We start from the raw sequence: 20046 nt of genomic DNA, 5'->3' as shown, positions 1-20046 counted from the left end.
AGCTTTAGTTCTGGTGCGCAGGAGAAAGCATGGTGAAACTGCTGTCTTTGATTATTAAAAATAGAGGAACCTGCTAATTATAAAATAGTGGTCACATTTGCAGTGTAAAGATTTGATGTTTTTATTTTAATACATAAAAGATATGTCAATAAAATCCATTTTATTCTGTAAATCATGAAACAAAGTATACATAATGTACAACAGAAGAATTTGTGATGGCCAGTGTCTTTGGGAATGTGGCCAGTTTAAAGTAAATCACAAAAATAACCTGGAGATAAACGTCACAACGGAAATCAGCATGAGTTAACCCCTTAAAGTTTTTTTTTTTTTTACAATTGTGTAGCCTATAACATAGACAGAAAGTACAACCCTGATTCCAAAAAAGTTGGGACAAAGTACAAATTGTAAATAAAAACAGAATGCAATAATTTACAAATCTCAAAAACTGATATTATATTCACAATAGAACATAGACAACATAAATGTCGAAAGTGAGACATTTTGAAATTTCATGACAGCAACACATCTCAAAAAAGTTGGGACAGGGGCAATAAGAGGCTGGAAAAGTTAAAGGTACAAAAAAGGAACAGCTGGAGGACCAAATTGCAACTCATTAGGTCAATTGGCAATAGGTCATTAACATGACTGGGTATAAAAAGAGCATCTTGGAGTGGCAGCAGCTCTCAGAAGTAAAGATGGGAAGAGGATCACCAATCCCCCTAATTCTGCACTGACAAATAGTGGAGCAATATCAGAAAGGAGTTCGACAGTGTAAAATTGCAAAGAGTTTGAACATATCATCATCTACAGTGCATAATATCATCAAAAGATTCAGAGAATCTGGAAGAATCTCTGTGCGTAAGGGTCAAGGCTGGAAAACCATACTGGGTGCCCGTGATCTTCGGGCCCTTAGACGGCACTGCATCACATACAGGCATGCTTCTGTATTGGAAATCACAAAATGGGCTCAGGAATATTTCCAGAGAACATTATCTGTGAACACAATTCACCGTGCCATCCGCCGTTGCCAGCTAAAACTCTATAGTTCAAAGAAGCAGCCGTATCTAAACATGATCCAGAAGCGCAGACGTCTTCTCTGGGCCAAGGCTCATTTAAAATGGACTGTGGCAAAGTGGAAAACTGTTCTGTGGTCAGACGAATCAAAATTTGAAGTTCTTTATGGAAATCAGGGACGCCGTGTCATTCGGACTAAAGAGGAGAAGGACGACCCAAGTTGTTATCAGCGCTCAGTTCAGAAGCCTGCATCTCTGATGGTATGGGGTTGCATTAGTGTGTGTGGCATGGGCAGCTTACACATCTGGAAAGACACCATCAATGCTGAAAGGTATATCCAGGTTCTAGAGCAACATATGCTCCCATCCAGACGACGTCTCTTTCAGAGAAGACCTTGCATTTTCCAACATGACAATGCCAAACCACATACTGCATCAATTACAGCATCACGGCTGTGTAGAAGAAGGGTCCGGGTACTGAACTGGCCAGCCTGCAGTCCAGATCTTTCACCCATAGAAAACATTTGGCGCATCATAAAACGGAAGATACGACAAAAAAGACCTGAGACAGTTGAGCAACTAGAATCCTACATTATACAAGAATGGGTTAACATTCCTATCCCTAAACTTGAGCAACTTGTCTCCTCAGTCCCCAGACGTTTACAGGCTGTTGTAAAGAGAAAAGGGGATGTCTCACAGTGGTAAACATGGCCTTGTCCCAACTTTTTTGAGATGTGGTGTTGTCATGAAATTTAAAATCACCTAATTTTTCTCTTTAAATGATACATTTTGTCAGTTTAAACATTTGATATGTCATCTATGTTCTATTCTGAATAAAATATGGAATTTTGAAACTTCCACATCATTGCATTCCGTTTTTATTTACAATTTGTACTTTGTCCCAACTTTTTTGGAATCGGGGTTGTAAAGCTCAGTCAAGAGAGACTGTTTGAAAACTGTCTTCTTTGCCGATGACTGGAGAGTCCAGTGAGGTTAGGCTGCCTGCCTGGTCATAAACAGCAGAGGCAGGCCGACTGGTGCGTCCTCGTCTCAGTCTGTCTTTCCAGCGCTGGGCCACAGGTGTGTTGGGGGACTGCGAGGAAGGAGAGTTTGCACGGCTCAAGACTGGAGACTGGACTGGACTGGACTGTTTGGCTCGCCGCAGTACACCGAAACTTCTGGGCTTCTTCTGGGCCTGTTCTGCCTGCTGCTGACTCAGGAGCTGGTGGTGGATGATGGTCTGTACATCATCCTGTTAGAAATGCATGAAAATTAAACTGTTAAACCTATATAACAAGTAGCTTGGCACTCATTATTAACTTCTTCCATTCTTTAAGAGTCTGGATTGGAACGCTCAATGCAGCACTCTTTAAATTCCAATTACAGGCGAAGGCAGAAGAATAAAAATTAAAGAATACTCCAGCGGTTAATTTTAATCTCTATGTACAGCATCTGTAGTTCATGTGCAAGACAAATTTCAACATGTTTCCTTGTACTGAGAAAAAAAGAAAACCTGTATACTAAAAATTCACTTATAATAGAAGACTATAAGGGAAGCTATTAAAGCTAGACGGCCATTCGATGTCATAAAATCAGTGAAATTTAGTTCCCTCTGAAATTTGGTCATTGTGATAGATGTTTATTTCTGTAATATCTCACAAAATATCAGGCCATTCTGTGGCTGGGAAGTTATTTAATTTGAGGGGATTCCCAAGCAAATAATGCACATGAAATCGCTCGCTTCACACAGTCAAGCAGACAGAGGAAGTCTGTGTGCGCATACGCAGGTTTACCTTGACCGTGCACTGACAGTTACATCATTCTGTCGCTAAACGAACAGCTGATCACACCGAGGTGCTCGCTGACTGTCGATATTTATTAGTTTGGCCCCGCGTTTCCTTTCGCAACATAACGTCTTTTCTTCTCGTTTTCTGTTACTGTAGTCAGTCTTTCACGTTTCATTCGCACACTCACGTCCTCCATTTTCCTCTCCTGATTCAAATTTATATCCCACAATGCCCTGTGCGAACAGGGAAAGCCCACCACATGATGCATGACGTAGTATCTTGAATTGGGTCTCGGTGAAGCAGGAAAAATAGTGGAGAGTTTAGGGCCACGTGGCCTTAAATTCATTAATTGTTCTCCAGTTTTAATTAATTAAAGTCTGCAGTATCAGCACTTTGTAACAGTCAGAGATAAATTTTCCAGCACATCAAAGTCTTCAGGACAGCTGACGAACCGCATTTTTTGTCAGATTAATGTCAAGAGAAAGAAAACAACAGAGGCTGGTTTGAGAACGACTGTTTATAGCTTCTATAATGTACGTGACAACACATGAAACTTGTTTTGTGGACATCCCACAAGATTAAACCTGACTATAAATGGACACAATGCACAATATGATATTCTTTAAATGAAAATTTGTAAGTGTTTGCAAATTGCTCTGTTATAAGAGGAACGAGAACGTCAAGGACGTAGTAGCTCATCTGGCCCGCCATCAAAACAACCATGATGACCAAAACATCAAACAGAACCGAAATATGATGTGAGAGAGGACCAACCTCCACGACAAACTGTTTACAACAGGAAAATCAACAAAGGACTAAATTTCGTTCCCCAAGGGAAGAGCTACCCAAAACATCCATCAGAACTGAATTCACATGATAAACGAGAGAGGAGATACAATTCTAGTCGGAAGAAAATTTATTAAGTTGACCTAATTACTAATTTGTTAGCAAAAAATTGACAATACAATGACCAAGTTTTCTGCAGAAGGTCTAGTTCTTTCAAATAAAACAATCAGAACTGAAATCCATTGAGAACTGAGGGAGGAGACATGATTTAACTGAAAATAAACAAAGTCGTAAACAAATGGTTTAAAACAAGAAAATCAGTAAACAAACTACCAAGTTTTGTTCCCCGAGGGAAGATCTACCCAAAACATAGATAAAGTGGATAAAGATTATGCTGAAAAATACTGGAGTATTCCTTTAAGATCACAGAATGCTGGGTTTTAAAAACAGTGCTGAAAGCAGATCACAGTCCAGATGGCCATTCTGGCTCCAGACTGAAAAAAACCAAAATCCTGCAGAGACCCAGCTACACGTATCAGCGACCTCACACCCTCACATTCAGTGAACACTGTGTAGTAACTCTAGGCTGGTTGATTTTATTTTTCGGGTAGCCTTGTATGATATGGGGATTTAATCATCAAATAATCAATATTATTCTATCCACATTCACTGGATATGAGCAATCGTGCGCTCTGATTGGCTACTCTACTACTAGGATACAGTGATGGGAATAACGGTGTTAGAAATAAATGGCGGTGGCACGGTGGTGTAGTGGTTAGCGCTGTCGCCTCACAGCAAGAAGGTCCTGGGTTCGAGCCCCGGGGCTGGCGAGAGCCTTTCTGTGTGGAGTTTGTATGTTCTCCCTGTGTCCGCGTGGGTTTCCTCCGGGTGCTCTGGTTTCCCCCACAGTCCAAAGACATGCAGGTTAGGTTAACTGGTGACTCTAAATTGACTGTAGGTGTGAATGTGAATGGTTGTCTGTGTCTATGTGTCAGCCCTGTGATGACCTGGCGACTTGTCCAGGGTGTACCCCGCCTTTCGCCCGTAGTCAGCTGGGATAGGCTCCAGCTTGCCTGCGACCCTGTAGAAGGATAAAGCGGCTAGAGATAATGAGATGAGAAATAAACGGCGTTACTTTTTTTAGTAACGAGTAATCTAACTAATTACTTTTTACATCGTTATAACGCCGTTCCCGTTACTTACAATAAAATACTATGCGTTACTTTATTAAACCTGTTCTCATCTGGCACGCTGCTCGTTCAGCCTTTCTCTGCTTTAGTGTGGGGCGGGGAGATGCGAGACAACGGCACAGTAAGCCAATCAGAGTAGATTTGGACAGCATACGTAGGTAGGCTCCGCCTACTGCACTACTGCGCACACTTTCAATCAGAAGACACAGCGATGGCGAGCGGTCAGCCCAGCACTGCGCTTTCACACTGGAAATACAGCCATTACTTTTCATTACTTGAAATAAAAGGCAAAAATGTCTACGTGCAATGCACATTATGTCGAGGAACAAAGCGTTTGTCCTCGTCAGTGGCCAGTAATTAGTAACATAATTTTAATAACTACAAAAATATATTAAATTTGATAGATGTCTTATCTCACATTGTCCCACAAAAATATTAATATAGTGTAGATAATGTTACTAATTGGTTCTGTTAAGTGTCCATTTCAGTCATTAAACACATTTAACATTCACTTTTATTATGATTACACCAATTGAATTTTTTTTTTGGGGGGGGGAACACAAAATGTAACGGAATAATTACTTTCCCTGGCAATTAGTTACTTTCATGACAAAGTAACTCTGTTACTAACTCAGTTACTTTTTGGGAAAAGTAACTAGTAACTATAACTAATTACTTTTTGAAAGTAGCGTGCCCAACACTGCTAGGATATCAGCTCATATACTGTGAGTAGAGAAAAACAAAATGGCGGAGTGTGTTGCTGAGCCAACCGAAGAAGAAATAAAAACTCTACTCATAAACAAAACCCCCAAAAAATGATCATCAAGTATTTAAAATTAACAGAAATAGCTAAAAGAATATTAGGTTTTTTTGTTTGTTTGCCCCCCCAATACCACCTGTTCCACACTCCAGCCCAGTCGGTGGCAGTAATGCACCTTTAAGTTGGTTTGCCAACCACAAAAAAAACCTCAAGAAGAAGTAGAAGAAGAAAACCCCAAAAAATAAAAAAACAGCAAAATATGGAATAAAAGTATTTGATGGTAAGAATTATTATTATTATTATTATTATTCTAGCATTTTTCACAAATTGCTACTGTCATGTCGCCGATTTGTTTACATTCTAAGAAGAAATTATTTTGTTAGATGTTTTGTATAAAGTTTTTGTTTATCGAATTTGCAAAAAATAAAAATGCTCTGTTTCTCAAAATCCAGTGAATGTGGACAGAATACAACAGTTATTTCACTCAATCTCGTCGTACATGGCTTATAGCCAATTCGGCGTTACGTTCCTCGTCGGCTATCAGCTCATGTAGGACTCCGTTTTGTGGAATAACTGTTAATTACACTGCAATGATATTCAGTGACATTTTCTCCAGTTAGATTGTATTACCACACCTGCCAACCTTCACACATTTTGCATAGAAGAGCAGCCTTTATCTCCTCAATATAAGAGGAAATGACCCCACTGCCACAGAAATCTGGAATGGTTCGCACAAGTGTATTGAACTCTCCGATATGAACTGAAACACCCGGAAGCCCTTCCTCCTTCCCCCATCTCACACGCTGTCTGGGCACTTGAGTTCATTAATGCAAAATGAAATCTATTAGTATATTTTTGACTTAGCTACCATTAAACAAGTATATAGTTCCTCAGTTAACTACACTACATGGCCAAAAGTATGGGGACACCTGCCCATCATATCCATATGTTGTTCTTTTCCAAACTGCTGCCACAAATTTGGAAGCACACAACTGTCTAGAATGTCTTTGTATCCTGCAGCATTAAGATTTCCCTTCACTGGAACTAAGCAGCCCAAATTATACTATTCCAGCATAACAAACTCCTGTGCACAATACGAACATCCATGTAGACATGGTTTGCCAAGTTGTGGTGGACGAACTCGAGTGGCCTGCACAGAGCCCTGACCTGAACTACACTAAACACCTTTGGGATGAACTGGAATGCTGACTGCACCCCAGGCCTTTTCACCCGACCTCACTAATGCTCTTGTGGCTGAATGGTGGATGCAAATCCTCACAGCTACACTCCCCAATATGGTGGATGGCCTTCCCAGAAGAGTGGAGGATATTGCAACTAAATCTGGAATGTGATGTTCAAAAAGCACATGACTTTTGGCCATATAGCGAGGATATTACACAGTTACATGAAGATATGAAGTTTATCTTCAAGTGGTGAATATATTCGTGAGTGAGCGAAGTGAAGGAGTGAAAGTATTTTCAATACGAGAAGATAAACTTCATATCTTCGTGCCACCATGTAATGTTCTTTATATTATATGGATACATCCCCCCCCCGCAAGTTAATCATTTTTCATCTCATCTCATCATCTCTAGCCGCTTTATCCTGTTCTACAGGGTCGCAGGCAAGCTGGAGCCTATCCCATCTGACTACGGGCGAAAGGCGGGGTACACCCTGGACAAGTCGCCAGGTCATCACAGGGCTAACACATAGACACAGACAACCATTCACACTCACATTCACACCTACGGTCAATTTAGAGTCACCAGTTAACCTAACCTGCATGTCTTTGGACTGTGGAGGAAACTGGAGCACCTGGAGGAAACCCACGCGGACACGGGGAGAACATGCAAACTCCACACAGAAAGGCCCTCGCTGGCCATGGGGCTCGAACCCAGAACCTTCTTGCTGTGAGGCGGCAGCGCTAACCACTACACCACCGTGCCGCCCTGCAAGTTAATCAATAGAATTTTAATTTTGAACCGGTTCGCCATTTTGACAACGTGTGTCTCGTCATGTAATGTAATGTAGTCAGTGGCAAAATATTGGAAGTGACATCATCTGAGGGAAGTATCGGGAATTATTATACATACAGGACACTTTTTTGATGTAATAAAAACATGTATTCTATTCCCTTCTAGCGGGTTTCATTCATTTGGTTTGATAGCGTGCAATATTGTTAGCATATCACTTATCCTATGTGTATTACGCCACGCTACCCAATGGAGAATGAGCATTGAATATGATTTATGATATTGCATGGTTGTCAAGACAACATGACACCACATGTTGGACTTCATGCAAATATTCAATGAGAAAGTTTTCTGCTGCGCATGCGCAGAAGCATTTCTTTGTTCGACAGAAAAGAGAAAGACACATTGAACACCTGAAAGGCTACCAAAACTTCAGTAGATATTCTTCACATATATTTACAAGCAGTGGTGAACTGTTACTATTAGAGCTGGGACTTCAGCTCAGCCAAACCTTAGCCAGACACACCAAAATAGCAACAGGGCAAAGGATCTTGCAAGGGATTAGTGGCAGGCTGCCAGGTCGCTCTGTTGTGTGAAATTATCGATGTTGATTTGAAAAGTAACTCAGTAAATTACATAGGGAAATGAATACTTAAGTCTGAGTGAAAAATACTGTGGCGAGTGTACATGGAAGAAGAGTCTGGAGACAGAAATCTTAGTTTCTCGGTCGTTAGCCTGTGCTACTTGCTCTCAGTAGCACTAGCTTGACCGCTTTATTAACATTCGCTAACACTACTGATGAACGCTACACTGGCTGGAAGGTGACTTCACTGCTGTGCTGATGGCGCTAACTCACAGGTAAGCTAGTGTTGGCCTTTGAGAATGCTGATATGAAGAGTGTGTATGTATAATAATAATAATGGCTGGCTTTTTTTTTCGTGGTATATGAGATATATTCCATTCAGCTACTCATCTTTGACTCGTTCAGTATCATGCTAGCTGAAGGGAATATATCTGATATACACCACTCAACGCTAGCCAGTGTTATTTAAATATGTCACTCAGATCCACAATGTATTTCATATGAAAAATGCAAGTTTTTCAATACGAGAAGATAAACTTCATATCTTCAAGCCAGTGTGTGATTTTTTTTTATTATATAGATAAATTCACAAACAAAATGTACCCAAATTTATCAAAACAATTCATCGATTTCCTCACAAGTGACATAGAGATTGAAGTCACAGTTTAGGTTCTCCATGCCCCAGATGTATTTCTTATGAAAAATACGAGTGGTGTATTTCCCAGTAAAACACTTGTGTCCATATAATATAATGGTATATCCAACCCTACAGGGGTTTTGGTCAGTCCTTTACCTTTTGGTTTGGCAGGGCAGATTTGTGCCAGACCAAAAGGTAAAGGACTGACCAAAACCCCTGTAGGGTTGGATTAACAGGTCTTAATCCCTGTAGGGTCTAATTAACAGATAACTAGATATATGTCTAAAATAAACGATCTACAGATTTGTGACCCTTATGGCTTTCCGGACGGAGTTTTCATGACCGGATTTTGAACTGCCAGCGGAATACCCGGACGTGTATAATTACCTCATATTAACTTTCCCTCGCTGTTCAGTGGTGAAGCACTGCGTGCTTATAAATCTCTGGACAGTTATCTCTACAGAAATTCAGGATTTGTCAGCGACTCAGACGTGGCATCTTGTAACAAGAATCCTCATTGGATGGGTAAGTCACTTAAGTATTGAGTATAGCACTGACCAGCCGATTATAGAATAGAATAAGGTAATTCCAAATCGTCCGTCTTGTTTACATGGATCTGGCGTTGGAGAGGTAGAGGCTTGGCAGTGGAGGTTTGAGTGGCTGTTTTCTGAGCTTAGTCAACAGGCCAGCTCTGCCTGTAGCCTCGCTTTTGCTCCCGCTCCCGGCGCCGCCTCCTTCGCTTTGCTTCCAATAACAATCCACGGAGACCCCGCTATCTCGTCCGGAATGTTTTTTTTTTTTTTTCTCGTCCGGAATGTTGTGCATGCGATGGAAATCGCTACAAACCGTCATTTTCTGCTGGAAACCAATGTCCAGTAAGTCCATACGGTTGTAGTGGATATTGAAGTCCGGTACAGACGAACAAAACGCAAAAATGCACACAAAAAACATAAAAAACGTGCACAGGTAGGGAGAGCTTGTAGCCGCAACCGTTGTAGTAGAATTGTATATAGTAGGGTTTTCCAGAAGAAAAGGTAGAAGTAAAAGCAGAAGTAGAAGTAGAAGGCGGAATATGGCGTTTGACCGACACGATGGCGTATGTCACAACCTGGATCGGCTGTGACGTCACATGCAAGATCTCTATACACAGTGCGATTTTGGGCTGTCCCAGACAAACGATGACCAATGTGAAAGAAACATGGCAATATCTTGAGTCATGGCCCCAAAACAGCAGTCCTACGTCGAGCTATGAGAGTTTCAAAGATGGCCTTGCCGCAAAGATAGACTGGGACAAAATTCTGACAGTGTCAGTAGTTTAGAATGAACATCTCACAGTGTGATTGCCGCTACAACCTACATCTACTAACCAACCAATAGGAATGCAGCACTGAGCAACAAGACACTGACGCCAAATCAGCAAGGGCTTGATTCTTGCTTGGCTTCATTGTTTACCACTATTGTGGTGCAGATGGGTAATGCACACTAATGATGTGTTATTCTAGTATATTGATTTGCATCATAGCCTATAATTCAGTCGGTGTTATCATTGTACTGTCGACATACATCAAACCTGATGTCATACCCAAGTTTATTAGACCCATGTCACACAGTTTCATCTCATCTCATTATCTTTAGCCGCTTTATCCTGTTCTACAGGGTCGCAGGCAAGCTGGAGCCTATCCCAGCTGACTACGGGCGAAAGGCGGGGTACACCCTGGACAAGTCGCCAGGTCATCACAGGGCTGACACATAGACACAGACAACCATTCACACTCACATTCACACCTACGGTCAATTTAGAGTCACCAGTTAACCTAACCTGCATGTCTTTGGACTGTGGGGGAAACCGGAGCACCCGGAGGAAACCCACGCGGACACGGGGAGAACATGCAAACTCCGCACAGAAAGGCCCTCGCCGGCCACGGGGCTCGAACCCGGACCTTCTTGCTGTGAGATGACAGCGCTAACCACTACACCACCGTGCCGCCTCTATGTCACACAGTGCGGCTCGCAATTAACTTATATGACTGCCGAAATCTCACAATCTGTAGGTGTCATTAGGTATTCGCAGCTACTAAAGAATCATTACAGTATTCTACCTTCTTTGGAGTTTAAATCACTTCACAAGGAACATACAATCTCATTTCAATTCATTTTCAATTAACTTAAGTAGTTTAAACAAATGTAGTCTGTAAGAACACACACCCACACACACGCTTTCACCTACATCTAGTCAATATTAGTATGTTGTAGAACCTGAACTCTTCACCATTCATTTTTAATAACGGTTACCTCCCAGGAACCTCCCATGTCTCTGGAACACAAATTAACCTGCATACCAACAAAACTTGATACAAAACCAAGATGACAGTGGAGTTCAAACATTTGGACAGACATGTGTTCACGTCATCATCATCCATAAATAACAGACACATTCCAAATGCCAATCGAGTTCAATATCCAACGTGAGTCTCGGAAGCAGGACTGAAAATCTTTTCTGCTGGCTTCCACCTGACTCCGCCTTCTCTCTCAATATAAACCAGACACTAACAGTTCTACACAATAACCCATGTCCCAGACACCACTGAATGCTTTTAACACAAACTGCAATAAAGTACCCCCACATTGCACTGTATAATATGAGAGTTTCAGTTTGAAGTTTTTATTTAATGCACTTTGTCATATGTACGTCGCCAGTCAAAAGTATTTGAACACCTTATTTTACTTTTTTTTTCTTTGCAAATCTAAAAAAGGAATAGGTAGGCATGATTTGATAAATGTTTATCAGTAAATGCTTAGCCTCAACATCTTAGACTCAAATTTATTGGAACAGTCGAGACCTACTGGTAATCTGAAAAGGCCAAAAATCTTTCTCAGTCTAATTATGCACTTCTTGTTAGAGGAAAATATTCAAAGACAGCGCAGTGTGTTAAGGCCCAATGCAAAACAGACTTACTGTTACCACCCTGAAGATTTTCCTTTAACCTTTCCTATAATGACATATCTTGCAGTGTTTTATTCCTCTTACGCCACAGCAATTTACCAACAATTGCGTTTTCTAATTTAATCAAGAACAACAGACATGTCATAACATTTAATGATGTGAACATCCTGTCCTTCTTTTCACTTACAGTACCAGTGAAACGTTTGGACACACCTTCTAATTCAAACGTTTTTCTTTATTTTTATTAATTAAAAATCACTTCACGTCTTAAAGTAACGATGGATGTCGTTTCTCTTTACTTAGTTGAGCGGTTCTTGACAAAATATGGATTACTACAGTTGTCTCAAAGGGCTATTTACTGTATTTTTATTATTTACTATTTGAGTTCAAATGCATTAATAAGGCAAGAAATTGCACTAATTAACTTTTAATAAGGCAGACCTGTTAATTGAAAAGCATTCCAGGTGACTAACTCATGAAGCTGGTTAAGAAAATGTCAATAATATGCAAAGTGCCATCAAGGTAAATGCTGGCTACTTTGAGAAATCTAAAATATGAAACAGATTTTGTTTTTTTAAGCACTTTTTTGTTTCCCCACATAATTCTATATATGTTCCATATGTTATTTCATAGTTTTGATGTCCTCAGTGTTGTTCGACAATGTAGAAAATAGTCAAAATACAGAAAAACCTATTAATCAGTAAGTGTGTCCAAACTTTTGACTGGTGCTGTATATTATAGCATTTATAAAGTCATTCTCTTACCAGTCTCTCTTTTTCACTTTCTTGAAATTAACAAGACAAAAAAAAAAAAAAATTCTCATGTTACAAGAAACTGTAAAAGTGGAAACTCCTGTCCTGAAGACTTTCCCATAGAGAAAAAAATACTGACTGCTACAAAGTATTATCACTGGAGACTCTGTCCATTAATGTTCTATAATCAACAATTAATCAACAATTAAACAAATAAGTTATACAGATCATTGTACACACATTTGTGAATAATTAGGAGATTGTCCATATCAGCTCACCTTCCAGGCCTCCAGTTCGATAGCCATTTCTAGCCGTCGCTGTACTGCTTCCAGGAGCTGATTGTTCAGTGACATCAGTTCTGTTTTGCATTTCAGGAGCTCTGTCTCCATGGCTTTTTTCCTGTCACGTTCAATTTGTGCCACAGTGCAAATATCAGAAGTAAGACAGACCCGGGAAAAAGCTAAATATTTCTAAATTCATTTTTCAGAATTTCTGTGGTTGATGTCTATCAGCAGTGGTGATTCCGCTGCATTTGCTAACAACAAAATCTATACACTTACTTTGCAAGAGCATCATCTCGGTCCCGTAGAGCTTGTTGGAACACAGCAGCCTCGTCTTTCACCCCGTCTGTAGCTTTACCCTGTGAATGATATGAATTTTAGTTCCACTATCCAAATATCAGCCAGAAATCAACAAGGCTGAACGTCATTAGAAACAGTTATACTGATCTGAGTTCAGGTTAAATGGGCGAGTTTAAGGTTGATGAGGATGGTGAAGTTTTACCTGAGATGTGTGGTTGAGAGCGAGTGTGCGTGCAACAGTCTTGAGCTGAGTCAGCGCCGTATCCAGTGAGTTGCTCTCAGAAGAAAGATCTGCTGTCGGCTCGGAATCAGTCAGAGGGATCAGGAGCTTTACGATGGACTGAATCTCCTCGGTCACCTATAGGTTATCGAGGACAAAAATCAAACACGCTGAATCGAGTCCTCGGCACAAATTCAGCACAATAACAAAAAGGTAAAGCAAAAATGCCTCAAGCTATTCCAAATATGACAGCTGTAGAAAGATATGTATTGAGGAAATGCATTTTTAATGACCTGGCTTCCACCTGACTCCGCCTTCTCTCTCAGTATGAACCAGACACTAACAGTTCTACACAATAACCCATGTCCCAGACACCACTGAATGCTTTTAACACAAACTGCAATAAAGTACCCCCACATTGCACTGTATAATATGAGGGTTTCAGTTTGAAGTTTTTATTTAATGCACTTTGTCATGTGTAATGTGTATATGTACGTCGCCAGTCAAAAGTATTTGAACACCTTATTTTACTTTTTTTTTGTTAATTCTTTGAAAATCTAACCAAGGAATAGGTATGCATGATTTAATAAATGTTTATCAGTAAATGCTTAGCCTTAACATCTTGGACTTAAATTTATTGGAACAGTCTCGATCTAATCTAATCTAATCTAATCTAATCTCATCTCATCATCTCTAGCCGCTTTATCCTGTTCTACAGGGTCGCAGGCAAGCTGGAGCCTATCCCAGCTGACTACGGGCGAAAGGCGGGGTACACCCTGGACAAGTCGCCAGGTCATCACAGGGCTGACACATAGACACAGACAACCATTCACACTCACATTCACACCTACGGTCAATTTAGAGTCACCAGTTAACCTAACCTGCATGTCTTTGGACTGTGGGGGAAACCGGAGCACCCGGAGGAAACCCACGCGGACACGGGGAGAACATGCAAACTCCACACAGAAAGGCCCTCGCCGGCCCCGGGGCTCGAACCCAGGACCTTCTTGCTGTGAGGCGACAGCGCTAACCACTACACCACCGTGCCGCCCCCCTAATCTAATCTAATCTAATCTAATCTAATCTGAAAAAGCCAAAAATCTTTCTCAGTTCGCACTTCTTGTTAGAGGAAAATATTCAAAGACAGCGCAGTGTGTTAAGGCCCAATGCAAAACAGACTTACTGTTACCACCCTGAAGATTTTCCTTTGAACTTTCCTATAATGGCATACCTTGCAATGTTTCATTCCCCTTACACCACAGCAATTTACCAACAATTATAATTTCTAATTTAATCAAGAATACCACATCAGTCAGACAGGACATAAGATGTACCTTACCTAAGGTAAGATTTAATAATTCGAATGTCCTGTTTTTTCTTTTCACTTACAATACCAATGAAATGTTCAGACACACCTTCTAATTCAAAAGTTTTTTTTAATTTTTATTCATTAAAAGACATTTCATGTCTTAAAGTAATGATGGATGTTGTTTCTCTTTACTTACTTGAGCGGTTCTTGATATAATCTGGATTAATACAGTTGTCGAATAGCTATTTACTGTATTTTTATTATTTACTATTTGATCTCAATCAGATTAAGGTGGCAATAAATTCCACTAATTAACTTTTGACGAGGTAGACCTGCTAATTGAAAAGCATTCCAGGTGACGACCTCATGAAGCTGGTTAAGAAAATGCTAATAGTGTGCAAAGTGTCATCAAGGTAAACACAGTACCCGTGAAACATTTGAACACACCTTCTAATTCAACGGTTTTTCTTGATTTTTATTAATTAAAAGACACACAAAAATGTTTACGTCCAAATTTTTGACTGTTACTGGATATTCAAGTAGATTTTTCTTTTATGTAAATGACAATCTTTATCTGTTTAAGTGTAGTTTGAGAGGCAATATTTGTAGTGTTTGCTTAATCTTAGCTTTTCATTTAATAAGGATTTAATAGTAACCCTGCCCTAGACCTTAAAAAAATAAAAAATAAAAATTATATATATTAATAAATCCTTTTGGTTGAAATTCATTTGAGTGGAAAGTTTGATTAAAGTATCTTTTTATTTGGTTGGTTGGGTTTTTTTTTTCTTCTTGCATTCTTTAAATGGAAAATAGTACTGAAGACGTGAAAGGCAAGATACTGTATCATAAATTCTGCACAATATCACATCGTGTGTGTCGGGGGGGGGAGTGTTTCGGGACTTCTTTAATTTGTATATTCATAGAACTGGATTTCTTATTTTGGAGCAACTTAAGACTTAAGGAATTAAATAATTGGTAGGTGTTTCGAGGAGCCTGGACTTCCTGTCTCACCCGCTGTCTGTGTTGACTCCAGACAAGCCCATCCTGACTCTGCTCCTGAAGTTTATCCACTTGAGCCTTCAATTTTATACTCCTACGTCGAGACAGTTCCACGTCCCGGCGCATCTGCTTTAACTGCAGGACAAACAAATACAAAGCAAGTCAACAAACACACCCATAGACATGGCCGTTGTGATTTTCTATTTCTGTTAAACCTGTTCACTTTATATTTAACTTTCATGCTATCTTCAAACACATGACAATACAAACAACAGAACGTGTGTTATCCTTACTTTATTTATTTATTTATTTATTTATTTATTTATAAGCGTATTTTCCGTGTAATGTGGTTTCACCCTAATCTAGGTTTGATTTTTTCAGCACAGGGAGGATCCTCAGGTGATGTGTGATGTCACCTAAGACCCAGCAAGTCCACATTCCTCAAAGTCAAATCTTGTTAAGCCAGCTGAGAAAAACTAAGACTTTCATTGAACTGCGTAGGTTGCATACATGTGAGACCACATGACACATAGGAAGACTATGCTGTCAAGATAGGATCATAAATAAAGCCAAGTCGTGAAACTATACGAGTTAGCTGCATTTCCTATCGTCATCACATTTGAACACACTCTTTAATAGGTATATAACTTTTATGATGTTTTTGTGAAACTGGGCTCTGACGTCAAAGAAAAACATGACAAATTGTGGACAGTGTTAGGGACATACCCTATAAACACACCAGTACGTATCAGTAAAGTTCAATTAATAATTAGCAGTATTAACCCTTACGCAAAGGCCCTGAAATTCTACATCACCTTCCCAGCATGGCTGTGGCATTTTTATACATACAGTAATATCATAAACAACGATGCACTGGTGTTATAAACTCATTCATCAGATCTGATGAAAGGATGAATGACGTAGCCTTACAATTCATATGTTCAAATGAACATCTTTTGCTATTCCTATTCATCATTCTATCCATTTTTTTAAAATTCTGTTCATTGTTGCTAATTTCTTATCTAAATGAGTGATGAAAACACTGAGTGGGAGACAACTTGGATTGCACACACACACTTAGAGCAGCCATGAACAATCATCTTTGTGGAAGGTGTGGGGGAAAAGCAACATCAGTATGCAATAAGGGCAGCTTTGGAGGACTTAGGCAACAACCTACTTGGAAGCCTCCAGTGGAGATTTCAGATCTTACCGTCCTTAAAATATAGTCCAAGAGATACAAATTTACGTGGATTAAAGTGCTGATGACACGAACATGACTCTATGCAATTTCTTAAATAAACTATACAACATGGCAAACATGTTAGATTTCTGTTATAATTACATGAAAAGAAGCTGTTGTTATGCAAATATCCAACTTTTAATTGCACAGCGCAAGAAAACTGGGTCCGTGGCTCGCGGCCATGTTGTGACGTCAGCGGAAGAACACGCTGCGGTTCACTGGCTGTTCTACTCTGGTTCTACTCAATGGAAATGGCGCATGAAAACGCCGGTGAACTCTCTAGTGCTAGCTCTTCCTCTTCTGGGAGTCTAGAATTGTGTTGATCTCTTCCGAATAGAATCTATGATAGTCTACCCTCTTTACCCTTTGCCTCTCGTTGCTAGGCGGCAGTTACATGAAAGCCGCAAGCTTTCACAAGCAAATACATGACTGATATCACGCTGACTTTATGATTACATTTATGATTATCATGTAGAATCTATAGCTCTACGTACCTTTATCTTATGTCATTTCACAACACATGTTCTGACAGGAGGACTGTCTTTGGATCCGGCATAGCTACTAGTAGACCCCCTCCGGAATACTGGCACTGTTGCCAGATTGGGAGGTTTCCCGCCCTGTTGGGCGGTTTCGAGTGCATTTTGGTGGGTTTTGAACATATTTTGGGCTGGAAAACTTCAGCAGTATCTGTTGCCAGATACTGCTGACGTTTTCCAGCCCAAAATATGTTCAAAACCCACCAAAATGCACCTGAAACCACCCAACTGGGCGGGAAACCTCCCAATCTGGCAACACTGTGTAGGCACTGCTGATGGTAGTAACACACGTTTGTGATGAACTGAACACCCAAGAGATTCCTTTAAGCTGGGAAGGGTGTCAAAACAATCCAAATCGAAGTGTTCAGAGCACAGGACGGATGTTGGTGAGGGCTCCCACTTGTCACGAGTGCGCCTGACTTGCTTCACCCACTTCGCATACAGCTCGGGATCTCTGGGAAACTTGAATAAACTTACCCCATCCTTGTGGGTTTTGGAGCAAAAGCTGGCAACACAACGCGAAGGCATAATAACTATATATATAATAATGTATAATAATGTCTAATAAAAATACTAATAATGATAAACTGAACACCTGTCGCATCAACAACAAACTGGTAAGTTAGGAGGAAGGTTCTTTCGCTGACGTCATATAGCTCCTCCTCCTCCTTCGTCTCCTGGGTGCTGCAGCCCCGTCAAATTTGCCCAAATAGCCGCGTTTATCATCATAACTTGTAAAATAGGCGCCTTCATGAATTAATATATGGATCATCGGGAATTACTTTTTATGTTATAAAACATCGCCAAAGATGTCAAAAACATGTCATCAGCACTTTAAATCAGTCGTAATAAACTCGCCATCCATATATTATCTATAGCACTTATCCGTCAGGGTCATGGGGGCAACTGAAGCCTTTCCCAGCTGCCTTTGGGCAAGTGGCGGGGTACACCCTGGGCAGGTCGCCAGTCTATCGCAGGGCTAAGTCAGAGACAAACAACCATTCACACTCACATTCACACACATGGCCAATTTAGAGCAGCCAGTTGACCAAATCCACATATCTTTGGACTGTCAGAGGAAACCCAAACAGGCATGGGGTTTACATGCAAACTCTACACAGAAAAGCCCCAGTCGACCACCAGGTTTGAACCCAGAACCTTTTTGCTGTAAGGCGACACCTGCACCACTGTACCTTCAGTAATATTCTCCACTAGCAATTTTGCGACTATTCACAAATACTCAATTTGAACGAAGAGTTGAAAAAATGAACAATTTCAACAATTAAGCTAAGGTTCATACCCTTCCTTTTGACCCAATTTGTGTGATATTGTGTGAATGAGGTCTAACTATATTACCCCTGTTTATAAAGATTTGCAAAATAAGATCAGGTTGACATTAGTATACCATATACAGCAGTAACATTATTCAGTTAGCTAACCAGATAGCACATGCCAGCCATTCCGCTGGGCCAACATTGGGTGCAAATACTGGGTTATAATAGAAGCTGGGCCAATATCAGTTTGCTGCTTGGGTAGGCTCTAAACTTGACTAAAAGACAAAACAGAAGAAAAACATTCCTAGTTATATTCTATTATAGTCAACATGAAGCTGTATAATGAAAATGAATTGCACTTAAATCCTTTTCAGCTCGGACCCCAAAATATTCTTTGGTCTACCCTGGCGCTAAAAGTTTTTAAGCAACTACTTAAAGTGTTTACAGCAAGAAATGACCCTGTGTAATGCAGCATAACAGAATGCTCACTATTATATGATATATGCTAGAATGTAATGGAAGTATGTACTTAATATCTCACCGTGTCCGACACTGGGCTCGATACTCGTCTCTGGAGTGGACTCCCACTCCTGAGCAGGTCCGGTAAACTTTCATTTAAGAAAGACTGGAAGGGCTTACTCGTAGTTTGAGCTTTTGATCCGATGTTCATCTGCCCTATTTGATCAGCTTGCTCTAGCACATTGGTCTTATCACTGTCTTTGATTTCATCCAGTAGGTCTCCTCCGTCATCTAGCGTGGCTGGAGTTGGCTTCATCATCGCCAAGTTTGTACTTGGAAAGGCTACTTCATCTACCACGGCAGAAACTGGATCTGCCTCTCGAACATCCCTGCTGGTTTCATGTAGATCTTCAATCAGATGAGACGGTTGCAACGGGTCTTTGAAAGCAGCTGACCTGTCTTCACTCCAATGAGTTCTATAATGCGAATTAAAGTCCTCCATTGCCTCTGAGAAGTTACTGAAGCCAAATGCTTCCACCTGAGCAAGCGAGATGTGACTTGAATGGGTGGCACCACAGAAACACAGAATGTGAAGGCAAACTTGTTATTCCAGCTCATTGACAGGAATAGCACATGCATTTGCAACACTCACCTCGTTGAATGACACAAAAGAAAGGCACGTGGACCTCGGGAGCAAAGACTTTTTCTCTTGCTTTATGCAATTAGCACTGTAGCTAAGATACACATGCGCAGACACATTTATGAGAGTGGGTTAGGCATATCATATATTACACTGTAAATATGTCAGGTATGTCGTCAGAGAAGCCTTTGTTCTGCATTCTACATAGCAATAACATGGAAGCTGACTTTTTTCTTAAATGTCACCATTTCTTAAATTACTAATCCGAGTGATCTTGCTGATCCCTAAAAATGTTATCCTGGTGCTAATCCTAATTTGACTCTGCACATGAGGAGTGAATGTAAAAACAGCCCATGCTTCTAA

At 40.4% G+C, this 20046-nt stretch overlaps 1 protein-coding gene across 1 annotated transcript; it reads right to left on the bottom strand.

Moving 5' to 3' along the window:
* Positions 1 to 985: 985 nt before the first annotated feature.
* bicdl2l (bicaudal-D-related protein 2-like) lies at positions 986 to 19685 on the bottom strand. Its single transcript, XM_060936192.1, has 6 exons — positions 19126 to 19685; positions 15547 to 15669; positions 13209 to 13364; positions 12986 to 13065; positions 12704 to 12824; positions 986 to 2265 (listed from the first exon to the last, which is right to left on the bottom strand). The coding sequence occupies exons 1-6, from the start codon at positions 19543 to 19545 to the stop codon at positions 1945 to 1947; spliced, it is 1221 nt and encodes a 406-aa protein (XP_060792175.1). The 5' UTR covers positions 19546 to 19685; the 3' UTR covers positions 986 to 1944.
* Between the last annotated feature and the right edge of the window lie 361 nt (positions 19686 to 20046).

This window comes from Neoarius graeffei, chromosome 12 (assembly GCF_027579695.1).
Source record: "Neoarius graeffei isolate fNeoGra1 chromosome 12, fNeoGra1.pri, whole genome shotgun sequence".
NCBI lineage: Eukaryota > Metazoa > Chordata > Actinopteri > Siluriformes > Ariidae > Neoarius > Neoarius graeffei.
This window is presented reverse-complemented; position numbering and strand designations above follow the sequence as displayed.

Bases quoted from the DNA above. Each gene is read 5' to 3' on its own strand.
- bicdl2l (XM_060936192.1), bottom strand. From the start codon at position 19,545: ATGGAGGACTTTAATTCGCATTATAGAACTCATTGGAGTGAAGACAGG. The intron at 12,825-12,985 runs GTAAGTGTATAG...TGAACGTGACAG, and splicing joins CGAGATGATGCTCTTGCAAA to GAAAAAAGCCATGGAGACAG. The intron at 2,266-12,703 runs GTGAGCTGATAT...CATTTCTAACAG, and splicing joins TCGAACTGGAGGCCTGGAAG to GATGATGTACAGACCATCAT.